Genomic DNA, 13847 nt, shown 5'->3' with positions numbered 1-13847 from the left:
ATACTACATAGTCTTGGGAATAATCATGAGCAATAAAATGCTTGCTCTAAAACTGTTTTAAATACAATGATCTCTTGTCTGATACAGCTGGGATTAGCTCCTTTATCCTATGAAAATATGCATCAGGGAGTGAGGAGAAGGTAGAGGCAGAGGAAAATGTAATATTTTCTCCAGTTTCAAAGATGCTGTCTCCATCTGGATTCTGAGCAACAAAGGAAAAGAGCTAGCAGGGAAGCAGCAGCTACAGCAGCTCCCGTTTCGTTTCTTTCACAGTATTTCATAAAAATCAACATGGTCACCTAGTTGGCCTACAGCCACGTGCACCCCATAGTCAGTAAGGTCGGGTTGACCACTTCTGACCATCCTCCTTTCACCAAGAACAAGTGTATAAGAAAAAGCAGGATGCAAATGCTGTGAGTCAGATCACATTGCGGAGCCTGGCTCATTTTCCAAACAATTAATACAATAAAGATGACAAGCAGCACTTGTTTGACTCTGCAAAACAAATTTGAATCTGAAACAATTTTCAAACATTTTAGAAAGTGCTACTTGTTTCTTATTTTGAAGATACAAAATACCCATCTACATTTCATTTTCTTTCAAAAACACATAACTCCAAATGTTCATATCTCAAACTAAAATTGCAAGTAACAATCGCATTTTGCATCAGGAGCAAACTGTGAGGGAGGAAGGGAACAGATGCAAGGAGGTGAGGGAGAGAGAGAAAAACATTTAGAGTGGCCATCTGAATCCAAAATATCTGCCATGTTACATTTCACCTAAATGTGTAATGTGAATCACTTAGGTTTACCTATCTAAATATTTTACCTTGATTTTAAAGCATATATTATAGTAAAAGAGGGTGCTAAAATCTGAAAATATTTTACCTTAATTTTAAAGCAATGTATATCCAAAGAACTTACTAAAATAGGCACCATATACAATTGATGTGACAATGGAAATATCTGCAGCTCCTTCTTACATTTTTCTATTTATAATCATAAGTTCAATGGACTGAGTGGTTTAGCAGAACAACTGAGTCATTTTTGTGAAAAGTTCTCAGGGACCATCTATTAATACAATTTAGTCCTGGTAAAGTTTTCCCCTTAATTGTGCAATTATTTCCTTGGGTAAAGCATCTCCACAGATACAGTTTTGAAAAATATAGAACATCATTTTTATCTCCTCTAAAGCTTTCTGTTAAGCAATAAAAAGGAATATAAGAACTGTCAGCACTAATCAGCAATAAGTAATAAAGTTTATTAATTATAAAGGGCTTCCTCATAGTTCAGTCGGTAAAGAATCTGCCTGCAGTTCAGGAGACCTGAGTTTGATTCCTGGGTCAGGAAGATCCCCTGGAGAGGGAAATGGCAACCCACTCTGGTATTCTTGCCTGGAGAATCCCATGGACAGAGGACCTGGCAGGCTACAGTCCATGGGGTCGCAAGAGTTGGACATGACTTAGTGACTAAACCACCACCACCACTGTGATAAAAGTCACATAATACAAAACACACTATTTTAACTATATTTAACTGTACAGCTCAGTGGTACTCACCAAAAGGATTAGTGACACTAATGAAGCTAGTTTATTTTTACTCAAGACTAAGATGCTAACATATAATATAGACTTGGTAAGGTTTTAAAAATTATGCCAGTTTTTTAATAACAAATGCTGATTATTCTTATATATCTATTTTAATTGCCTAACAGAAAGTTTTAGAGGTGACAGAAATGAGGTTGTTATGAAATATTTTGCAGTTGAAAATATACAACTAAATGAACATTGGGCAATATGTAAAGTCTGTAAGCATGTAGGAAAGTGGGTAGTAAAATCAAGAGCACAGAATATGAAACTGGCTAATAGAGATTAATAACTTTATTGTTTAGCAGTTGGTTTAACTCTAAGGTGAATTATTTAAACTCTTTCAGACTCTACCTCTTCATCAATGAAGTGTAACAATACTTAGACTTCAGAGAGTGAATAGATGAGATACAACACGTAACATACCCTGCAAGTACTCAGATCAACCTGGCTATCACTACACAAAAACACCAAAACCTCAAAAACAGTACACTTGGGAGATGGGAGAGATGGAAACCACTTCTACCTCGACTCTGTAAAAAATGTTGACTGGAATACATCTCCCCACAGAAGCCCACATGATGGCACCCAGAACACATGCAAGCTATTAATAAGATAGAGCTGGAGGGCAAACACCAGGGAGCCCAGTCCCAGCAGCCAACCAAGGCTCTTCTCTTTAGTGACAGGCCATGACTTTATGACCCGAATTGGTAGGTTTAGAAGCTAAACTATTAAATATTAAAAATAGAAACCACTTAGAAAGATGAAATGAGGCCAAAATACTTTCACATGTCTAAAGAATACCTGAATTTTTCTTCAATGTAAGTTAATGAGTTCCTGGTCTCCTCCCTCAAATTAAGAAAACAGGTTTAGTATCTTCATTTCCATCTGTAGGATGTGTAACTTTGAGGGCACTAAACAAGAATCCTGACATTGCTTTGGATTTATATTCCTGGAATGGTTTGTGAGCTCTAAAAATATCACATCCAGGCTTAACCATTTTCTCAGTAGCACCTTAGGATTTCATAACTATGAACACAAATTATAATATTTAAAGCATGTGAAGGGAGATTACATTCCTAAATGTGGCACAGAAGTAGAAGATGAGTCTAGGCGATTAAAAACTCAGGCTAGTAGAGCTTGGCACTTGAGGTTAGCCTATTGCAGAAATGACTAGATTCATTAAGTACTGAAAGGACAAAAATGCAGTGCATTCAAATTAAGATCTTTTAATATGCAAAATAGAAAGGTGATATTTATAGTTTTAGTGGCCTTTTGCAGAAAGTACAAGTGTTGTACCAGGTTAGTCATAGACCTAGGTCTCAGCTGGATTTCCCTCAAAGCTAATCAGATAGAGAAAAACTGGAAACAGTGACGTATTTTATTTTCTTGGGCTCCAAAATCACTGCAGACAGTGACTGTAGCCACAAAATTAAAAAATGCTTGCTCCTTGGAAGAAAAGCTATGACAAACTGAGACAGTGTATTAAAAAGCAGAAACATCACTTTGCCAACAAAAGTCCGTATAGTTAAAGCTATGGTTTTTCCACGAGTCATGTATGGATGTGAAAGCTGTATCATAAAGAAGGCTGAGCAATGAAGTATTGATGCTTTTGAACTGTGGTACTGAATAAGTCTCTTAAGAGTCCCTTGGACAGCAAGGAGATAGAGCCAGTGAATCCTAAAGGAAATCAATCCTGAATATTCATTAGAAAGACTGATGTGAAGCCCCAATATTGTGGCCACCTAATGCAAAGAGCAGACTTGTTGAAAAGACCCTGAAGATGGAAAAGATTGAGGGAAAGAGGAGAAGGAGATGACAGAGGATGAGATGGTTGGATGGCATCACTGACTCAATGGACATGAATTTGAGCAAACTCCAGGAGATGGTGAAGGACAGGGAAGCCTGGTGTGCTGCAGTTCATGGAGTCACAAAGAGCCTGACACAACTTAGCAACTTAACAACAATCTCGCAGAAAATTAAGCACAGCTATACACAGAGAAAACATGGTTTTAAAAAACTTCTTAGCCCATCCTTTGAGGTTTTAGATGGTTATTTTAACTAGATGGCATGAACAACTTTTTTATAATAGCCTCCTGCTAAAATGGACTAGTATTTTCAAATTTACCAATATGACTGGTCTTCTATATTAGAAAGAAAAATGAGAAGAAGCAGACTAAGGAGCCAAAGGTTTGAGAAGAGGAGGAGGAAGCAAAAAAGAGCTAAATATAGAATACCATTTTACAATGAATGAACAAATGAATGAATAACTGAGCCAGCAAGCAGCTACTTTATAATCACATGAAATAGGATTCAAAGATTATTGCTATTTTATTGTCTGCATATCAACTGTAAAAGTTTTCTTACCCCCGCTCTCAATAAAACAGGTAGCAGGAGTTTTCTGGAGGCTTCTTGTGTCTGATTAGTATTGGTGACCCTAATGCTAGGTATCTGATGTCCCAGAAAATGACCTTATGTATTCAAATGCACTTTCAACTAAGATTAGGGGGCAGGATGGATTCACAAATTACCAATAAACAAAAACACTGCTTTTATCATAGCTTCTATCTAGAAAAATATTTCCTATTCTAGCTTTGTATTGATAAGATATGATCTACTATCTCAATGGGGTGTTCTTATACTTTTTAAAAAGACTCAATAATAGATTTTCATTTAAAAATGATAAATGTGGCTGAGTGTGAAATGAAGTGAAATGACACAAAATCAAATACATTAAATGTTTCAGATTCTATTCTAAGACAGAAAATCTAGCCTAAAAAGAAAACATCTCAAAATCAGAATTATACTTTTCTTTGCCTTCTCTTGACAGGCAAAGATATCATCCCTTTTGAACTGGACCCAGGTTCTTTTAAAAAAGACCCTCCTGGAATCAACAGAAGAGCTTTAAATAAACACACACAAATGTCCTAAAACAGATGAATGAATCTATTGGTATCAATGTGCTTTATCTTTTAAAAGTCCATATGTAATTCTGATGCACAGTCAAATGGAACCATTAAGCTATTCAATAGAACAGTAAGTACTGGAATTCAGAAGGAGTACCAGGTGCTTCTTGGTGCTCTTCAGTCTACCTCTCACTTCCCAGCCCAGCCCTCTAGGAATTATCATAAATCTCTTTATATAACATAAGTACTTTTTACTTTATCATTTATGAATTTATGGGAAATAACTATCAATAGCCTTAAAAATGTTTGTTTCCTTGGTCAAATAAGTCTACTTAAGGAATCTATTCTAAGAAAATAATCAGAGATGTCAACATCTGATTGGTATATTAGGATATCCTCTGGAGGATACTTCTAAAGATTATTTATAAGAGCAAAAAAAAAGGAAAATGTATAAATATGTTAAATAACAACAATAAGAAACACCAAAGTTAATAAACAAGTCCAAAAAATCATTACATAACAGAATATTGGGCAAGCTATCAATATTTACAAGACACAGAAAAATGCTCTCAATATATCACAAATTAGCAAAAAAGGCAGGAAATTAAACTATATTTATTGAATAGAGATACCAAGGGAACATCTCATGCAAAGATGAGCACAATAAAGGACAAAAATGGCATAGACCTAACAGAAGCAGAAAATATTAAGAAGAGGTGGCAGAATACACAGAAAGACTATACAAAAAAGATCTTCATGACCCAGACAAATCACAATGGTGTGATCATTCACCTAGAGCCAGACATCCTGGAATGCAAAGTCAAGTGGGCCTTAGGAAGCATCACAATGAACAAAGCTAGTGGAGGTGATGGAATTCCAGATGAGCTATTTCAAATCCTGAAAGATGATACTGTGAAAGTGCTGCACTCGATATGCCAGCAAATGTGGAAAATTCAGCAGTGGCCACAGGAATGGAAAAGGTCAGTTTTCATCCCAATCCCAAAGAAAGGCAATGCCAAAGAATGTTCAAACTGCCACACAATTGCACTCATCTCACACACTAGCAAAGTAATGCTCAAAATTCTCCAAGCCAGGCTTCAGCAGTATGTGAACCGAGAACTTCCAGATGTTCAAGCTGGTTTTAGAAAAGACAGAGGAACCAGAGATCAAATTTCCAACATCCACTGGATCATCAAAAAAGCAAGAGAGCTCCAGAAAAACATCTACTTCTACCTTAAAAAAGCAACACCTCTTATTACTTATCAGAAAGAAACTACAGCTTATAACCACTGCCCAATGAACAGAACAGAGACCTTGTCCCTGAAATCTCATGGCAGGCTGGCTGTGATAAGTGCCTCATTACAGTGAATTGAGTCAAACTATGTCCACATCCTAGGTGGCCACTTCATTCATAGGGATGTGGACCTAACAAGGATGGCGGAACAGGGGGCAAGACAACTTAAATATTCACACTTACTGATATATCTTGACTCTTTCCCAAGATGAAATATTTAATTTGCACACACAAAATCTCAAAGGACAATACATCTTCAAGCAAGATACTTGCTCACACAGTGTGAGCAAATTGGTCTCAAAGAGGTGGAAAGGGCAGTCAGCCACAAAATTTTGAGAAACAGGAATGAGCCAATGTTCCAGAGAACTCAGAAAAAAAAAGCCAAGATTCTCTCCCCCTCTATGCCTCACTGCCAGGTAAAACTGACAAAATTTAAGAAATTCAGAATTTGTAGCACTCTTGGTTTCTGAGTTCTCATCTGGCTTAGTAGCATCAAAGTCTGTGCACTGTGCCCTCTAAACTTGACAGCACAGTATCCCTCTTTAACCTGGTTAGATCCCATCTCTCATCTGTGGTTTTGAACCACAAGGGATAATTCACTGTGACTGTCTTGTTCAGAAAGAAGAGGCTTTAGCTGATTGGTTACTCCAAAACCATTTTGTTTATTTAACTTGGAAAAATAGAAAACTACTTACATATGCATATGAGTTATACAAGAACAGATGATTTATACAAGCACAGAGATCAATGAATCACAGGACCGTGAACCCTTAACTAATTTATTTCCATGTTTTTATACAGAAAACCTAAATCTCTACACACTGATAAGAATTTATAACATCTTGAAATTTCCCAGCATGAGTGAGCTCTCGTGGATGCAACACAAATAAATAAAATTTCATACCAATAAGCAAGTATGCTTTCCTTCAAGCATTCTTCCTTAATACTGTAAACATCACAAGTCATTTACAGAAAATAAGACAGCATTACTAGACATACACATGTTAAAAAAAAAAAAAAAACTCCTCAGACTAAACTACAAACAACTTAAAATCTAGACCAGGAAACTTAGTAAATAGGTATTGAAAAGTAAAGCCAAAGACAATTCAAAAGACAAATTCCCTACACACTACCTTTTACATGTGCCATAGGTGAATACGAAGTCATCTAGAGATATGTGCGTGAATCAAGGACTTTGCTAAGGAATAGTGCGGCTATCTGGCTACATTAAATGCCACTCCCAATAGGAAAAAAGTTTATTGGGTAAAGTAACCATTTTTAAAACCAATAAAATTATATTCAAGTTTATCTCATAGCACTGATATTTATAATGTGAAAAAATAGTATAAATGTCCAACAATGAGAGAATGATGACGTATACTCTACACTGGAATATTTTGCATTCATCAAAAATATTTCTAACAAAATTCACACCAGGGGAAATCCCCAGGAAATGGAAAGAAATGTAGAAATCATCAGGATGCAACTATGTAGACAGAGAATGACTCCAACTTTGTGTGTGTGATCATTAACATCTGTATTAAGCTGAGTTTCGAAATAGGCTATTATAGTTTTGTTCTATGCTACTAGTTGCCCACATTTTTACAATGATAGATACATGTTATTTTAAAAAGAACTGGCCAGAAGGATCCCTATCTGCTCTGGGTAGCCTCTGTGGGCTCTGGAGGCTGGAACACTGAAGTTCATTTTCCAGGAAAAAAACACCCCTGTAGACAAGTATCTGGAGCAAACTTCATTCTGCTCATTTGGATTCAAGAGCCTGTGATGTTAATGATAATTGTGAAATAGAGATTTTCTTGGGCTATCGTTAGTGGCAAGCAGTGGAAATGGTGGTGTTTTCTGGGGTATTCCTGGGTTCAGGTCAGGTACACAGGCGACAGGAGGCAAGGTGAGCACATGAGGAGATGGTGCTAATGTCTAGTGAGCGGATGCAGGCATGGGGACATTAGGTCTTGTACCCACTCCTCAGACCAGCCAGACTGTCCAGAAAGCCCTGGGGGCCCAGACTATGGCCTGCTCTGCCAGCCCTTCCAGTGATTTTCTGAAACACAAATTCTCAATATTAAGTCCTTTTATGTCTAAAATAGCTCTGTGGTTCTCTTCGCTACAAGTGAAGCTGACTCATACAGACAAGATGTTGAATGAGGTAGAAAGAAAACCTTCATTTCTTCAGTGAGTTCTGACGCACTATCCTACAACTAAGCAAAAACCTTTCTAAAAGGAATAAATTTTTTAAACTACCAACTTGACTTGTTATATATTTGTGAAGTGAAGTGAAGGGGCTCCGTCGTGTCCAATTCTTTGCAACCCCATGGACTGTAGCCTACCAGGCTCCTCCATTCATAGGATTCTCCAGGCAAGAATACGGGAGTGGGTTGCCATTGCCTTCTCCGGAGGATCTTCCCAACCCAGGGATCGAATCCAGGTCTCCCACATTGCAGGCAGACGCTTTACCAACTGAGTCACCAGGGAAGCCATATATTTGTGAATATCCAAGTAAATCAGGTCTATTCCGAACATAAATGAAAGGTCGTGAGGCCTATTCAGAAACCAGATTCTTTGAACAGTTTGTTGTGTGATAGAAAATTCTAAATTTTCAGGCTAATCTCAATAAGATACTCATCACATATCTAATAAAATAGGTCAGAAGAATGAGCCTAACAGTTAAACCTCTCATCCAAAATAAGCAGAGACTACAGTACATTGCTTTTCTTAATAGAGCCTTCTCAGTTTAATCTTATATATTCCGTCTTTTTTCTTTACACAAACTAGTACAAAAAGGAGTTTGTTGAAATGTGAAACTAAGTTAAAAGAAATTTAAAAGGTTATTTTAACACAGATGCAAAGGCTAAATCAAGCAAATACCAAGCTACATTTCAGTGTTCTTGCCTAGAGGATCCCAGGGACAGGAGAGTCTGGCGGGCTGCCATCTATGGGCTCACAGAGTCAGACATGACTGAAGTGATTTTACTATTAATGTGTGATTAATATGTTTCTGTACTTCTCAATACATACAGTGCTCAGTTACAGGCCGAACTGAAAAACTGTCATTAATTCACTCAATAGATGTTTGCTGAGAATCTACTTTATAAATTCAGCAGTGAAATGACAAGCACAGCTTAAAGCTCATTGGGTAACAGGTTAGAGATCTAACAGAATGGGATGATAAGGAATATATGACAAAGACTGTTAATACAAAGTGGAAAAAAGTAGGCTAAATAGACTAAAATAACATATGTTTATTTAGACTAAATAAATTAGGTCATGGACAAAATTAAATCAGGTCAAAGAAGAGAATATTATTAAGACTAGACAGTGCACTTTCATTTCGTATGAAGATAAAATTAACAATTGCATAGTGAGAGCAAATGACCATGGACAACGTCCACTTTCATCCTTAACAGTCCATATGCTGTGATTTCTTTAGTGTACCTCAGGGGCCAATGTAGATATACACTTACACATTGATTACCCCTTTAAGGACACACAAAAAGCTCCTAAGAGGGTTGCTGAAGAGGACAGAGACAAGGGTAACCAAGAGACAAGTTTGAGAGCGACCTTATGTGTATGTATTTCATGTTGAAAGTTGTCATGTTTAATCACATGAACATGTTATCAATTCAAAAAAATGAAAAAATAACACAGATTTTTATCAGAAAATTCAAGGGCAATACAAAATAAGGAAGCTCTTGGAACTTTGGCGTGAAGGTCACAGAGGACACGGTGGGGATGCTGTGGACACAAAAGTCCCGGCCCACGGGTGCCAGCCCTCGCTGGCGTGAAGGAGACACGAACGAGGGGCGCTCACCTTCCTGTCACAGGCTGCAGGACTGCCAGCACTGTTTTGCTTGAGGAAGCCAGCGGTTGTCGACCAGCGTGTGGGGTTTTTCCTTGAAGGCTCTTCGGAGAAGTTATTATCACTGACAGACGTGGAAAGGCCAATTAACGCTGGGTCACTGCTCCGTCGGACGTGAAGAGGCATATCTGTAACACAAAAAAAGCATTGTGTTTTTAAAAGATAACCTAACACCTGAAAACTGTGTGTGAGAATAAAGATAGTTAAGTCCCAAAGATTAAAGAGTAGAGTAACACTTTAAGGTGACAGTGGGCGAGCATCCTAAGTAGAAATTCCACTCGTTTCTTTAAAAGACTTCACTGTGAAAGAAACAGGATGTCTACAGGATGAAAGAATACTTATCCACAGGATCACCTGCTCTGGAGTAAGACGGCCAGGTGTATCTGCATTTCACACCTGTTACCTGTGTGGCTCTAGGCAAGCGGCTTCACTGTCCTCTCCCCGGTCCCTTCCTACACAGACAGCAATAAAACATCACTTCTCACCTAAGGGGACTGCAAGGACTAAATGAGATAGACTGCCTAAAACAGATCCTGATACATGGTGTGCACTCAACAGAGAGTGACAAAAATAACCATTGTTGCTATTATCATCCTGACATTGGTTTGGCTTTGCTAGTAAAGAAATCTGTTGAATAAAATATTTCTTTTGCTCAACAAAGTATTATCAGAAAGTGTAAAGCACAATCATATTTCTTATCCTTTAGATAATGAAATCTTAAAAGTAGAACACCAATATGCAACTGTGCATGCTGTCAATCAGTCCGACTCTTGTAATCCCATGGACTATAGCCCACCAGGCTCCTCTGTCCATGGAATTTTCCAGGCAAGAATACTGGAGTGGGTTGCCATGCCTTCTACAGGGGATCTGCCCAACCCAAGAAGTAAATTCTTGTCTCTTGCATCTCCTGCATTGGCAGGCAGGTTCTTGACCACTGCGCCACGTGGTAGTATACTCAGGTAGTACCTGCCATATACTCACATACACAATTACATAAAAGGTGGTGTTCTATCAGCTGTATTCTGTTTGTAATTACTCTAACAAAAATGAATAACAACTCAGGTCAGCCTTCGTATGGTAGCACTGGGTACATGCTAGCAGACGTGATGACTGTGACAATGGAAAAGAAACACTAGAAAACCAGGTAGAAGAACACAGGCATATGCGTCTGTAAAACTGAGAATCAGAACCAAAAGCCCCACACGTCAACTGAGGGGAAAGAATAATAAACATACGACAAAATTTTAGATTAAATTAATGTTTAGAGCAATTTGTTTACAAAACCTAGGATGCAGGGTAAATATTTATTAAAAGCCTCGAACAAAACAGCTTTAATGGAGAAGGAGTAAACTCATCATTTATTCTATGAGAAACAATTTTGGAATATTGATGCATCTGGTCAATGTGTGGCTATGGAGATCCTTGAGGATGTGAAACTAAGGACAGATGATTTATATATGTTAACAGTTACATTTAAACCATTGTCAATCCAATAGTCTCAAATATGTTAAAGCAAATTAGAAATGATCAGAGAAAACATATGATCAGAGAAGCATATGAATCATAATAAAATGTTGCCTTTAACATTTACTTCCACATCATGAGGATTTGATAACCAATAAAAAGTCTAAGTAACATAACCAGAGAAAAAAATACATTGAACATTTAATTTAATACTATTGGTGTTTATCTTAATTTGCTAAGAGAAATACATACAGGAAAATTACAGGAAAGAATAATTTCCAGTTTTTAAGTATATGTAAAAACGTGTGACAGTCCTTATTGCTTACAATTTATACCCAAAAAATAGAAACAAAACAAAACAAAGAACTATACAGTCACTCTCAAAAACAAGTTCACAAAAATATACCTCTAAGGATCTAGGTGTGTTAATAGTACTATGCTCTTACCATAAAAAGTCCCCTCCCAATTAAAAAAATTGTTCTCAGATTCAAACATCAAAAATGTAAGCAGAAAAGCAACAAAATGGGGAGGAGGGAGAATAAAATACTTCTGGGAAATTAAAATACTGCTCCTTAGATATGGGTTCTGTTGCCTCCAGTTACAGGGTTGCTGATTGCTTGGTTGTTAACGAACTGTGTATACCTATATTTGTGTGTGTGTGTGTGTGTGTGTGTGTGTGTGTGTGAAGACTAAAAGAAGCACTGTTAGTTCACAAAAGGCCTTAAAAATGGTCCAGAAGTAATGACTAAAAGCAGTCCCGACAGTGATAAAATAAAAAAGTACATGAAAGTACATTTCACCCCCAAATAAATTCAGGGACTATAAACTTCAATGAATTCAACTGAACACAATAAAACAGCTTATTCAACTTGTTTCTGAAATTCTCCCCAAGAGAAATACACTGCAGACCCGATTCAGATTAGATAAATAATTAGGATCATCATCTTCTGAAAAGTCATGATCACTGTGTTAATCTGTTAGTCTGAAACAGACACAAATAATTAGCACTTTGTACCTCTTTGCATCTGTAACCCTCAAAATTAGAGATGCAGGGGAAGAAAGTGGATTCAAGAAGAGGTGGAGTTATAGCAGGACTGCAGACCTTTCGGTTGCCCCTTCTGGGGAGATGCCAGGGCACAGACTGCAGGCAGCATTGACACAGACCCCACAGTGAAGGATGCCACAGGAGATCAAAACTCATTTTGAAAAGTAAACAATATGCTCTCAGCAAAGGAATGCCAAGTGACAGCATGATGATCTTGAAGTCAGGTTTTCTTGCAGTTGATGAGCTGTAAGAACAAAGTCATCAAAGAGCACACGGGCAGCAATGTGAAGACACCGTAACATATCGCATGTCCACACTCAGGCTGGCTGCGATTTAGACAGTGTCTCACACTGATAGTGACAATTTACATTTTTATTGGTTCATAATTTCTTTGTTTTATGGCTGTGTGAAAATTATGTCATTTTCATCCAGTTTATACTCACGCATGCACATATTAAATAACATTAAGAAGTCAATGACTTGAAAGGATCTGAATCTTTATTTTAAGCATTAACCCTAGTGGCGAAGGGGGCTTCCCTGGTGGCTTAGTGGTAAAGAATCCACCTGCAATGCAGGAGCTGCAGGAGCTGCAGGTTAGATCTCTGGGACAGGAAGATCCCCTGGAGGAGGGAATGGCAACCCACTCCAGTCAGTATTCTTGCCTGGAGAATCCCATAGACAGAGGATCCTGGTGGGCTTCAGTCCGTAGGGTCGCAGAGTTGGACATAACTGAAGCGACTTCGCATGCATGCAGGCCCAGTGGAGAAACATGTGACTCACTTCAGAGACCAGTAAGTGGAGCCTGAGAGGTGACAGGAGCATGGGGAGACTATTCTGGCCAGAACTTGAGGCTCCTTGGTCAGTGCGCCATCACCACCCAAATCTTGAAATTAATTCTGTTATTCGCCCATTCATTGAAAAATAAACTCCACTCCTAGCTACTTGCAGATATAAATATCAGTCTCAATTTTGTAAAGGGGAAGAATTTTCCAGTGTTTGCAAAGTAAAATTACATACACTGAGAAATCAAACATGGATTTTAATAGCATCATTAGATTTGGGAGAGTTGAAGAACTATTACATAAGCTATACATATAAACTGAAACAAGAGGAATCCCAATTCCAAAAATGTTAAAAGGAGAGGGGAAAAGAAAATGAAGGAAAAAAATAAAAAATCTCTACTCGTTCAATAAAGGAAGTATGATGCATAATGACGAAGCATGCCCCAAGGGACAGATACCTATACCGGTATTTCTCAACTTTGACCTCAGGACCCTTTCTCACCCTAAAAGTTACTGAAGAACCCAAAAAACTTCTGTTTATGTGGGGTATAGCTAGGCATATACCATGCTAGAAGTGAAAATGAAAAAAAAGTTTTTTAATATTTATTCATTCATTTTTAAGTTAACAATAATAAACCTATTATATGTTAACATAAACAACAGAATTTTATGAAAATGATTTTACAAAACAAAGCACATGAAGCTGAAGAGGGGCACTGTCTCACAGGTTGCTTAGCAGCAGACATCTGGATTCTCATTTCTGCTTCTTCATTAACCTGCTGCAACATGACCAAGTATACAAAGAAAAAAAGAACTCCACAAACACTTAGCTGCGACAGGAAATAGAATTTTAATAATCTTCTCAGATGGACTTCCCTGGTGGCCCGGTGGCTA

The 13847-nt window shown here is 37.7% G+C and overlaps 1 protein-coding gene across 20 annotated transcripts in view; it reads right to left on the bottom strand.

Moving 5' to 3' along the window:
• Positions 1-13847, bottom strand: part of PARD3 (par-3 family cell polarity regulator) — a 556192-nt gene that overhangs the window by 299413 nt on the left and 242932 nt on the right. For all 20 annotated transcript variants that reach the window (XM_043885073.1, XM_043885063.1, XM_043885076.1 and 17 more), the window contains exon 4: positions 9615-9790. In XM_043885073.1, the coding sequence (XP_043741008.1) occupies positions 9615-9790 (176 nt within the window). The remainder of the gene's footprint in view (positions 1-9614; positions 9791-13847) is intronic.

The sequence above is a fragment of the Cervus elaphus genome, chromosome 23 (genome assembly GCF_910594005.1).
Source record: "Cervus elaphus chromosome 23, mCerEla1.1, whole genome shotgun sequence".
Classification (NCBI taxonomy): Eukaryota; Metazoa; Chordata; class Mammalia; order Artiodactyla; family Cervidae; genus Cervus; species Cervus elaphus.
The sequence above is the reverse complement of the archived record's forward strand: the minus strand, read 5'-3'. Positions and strand labels throughout refer to the sequence as shown.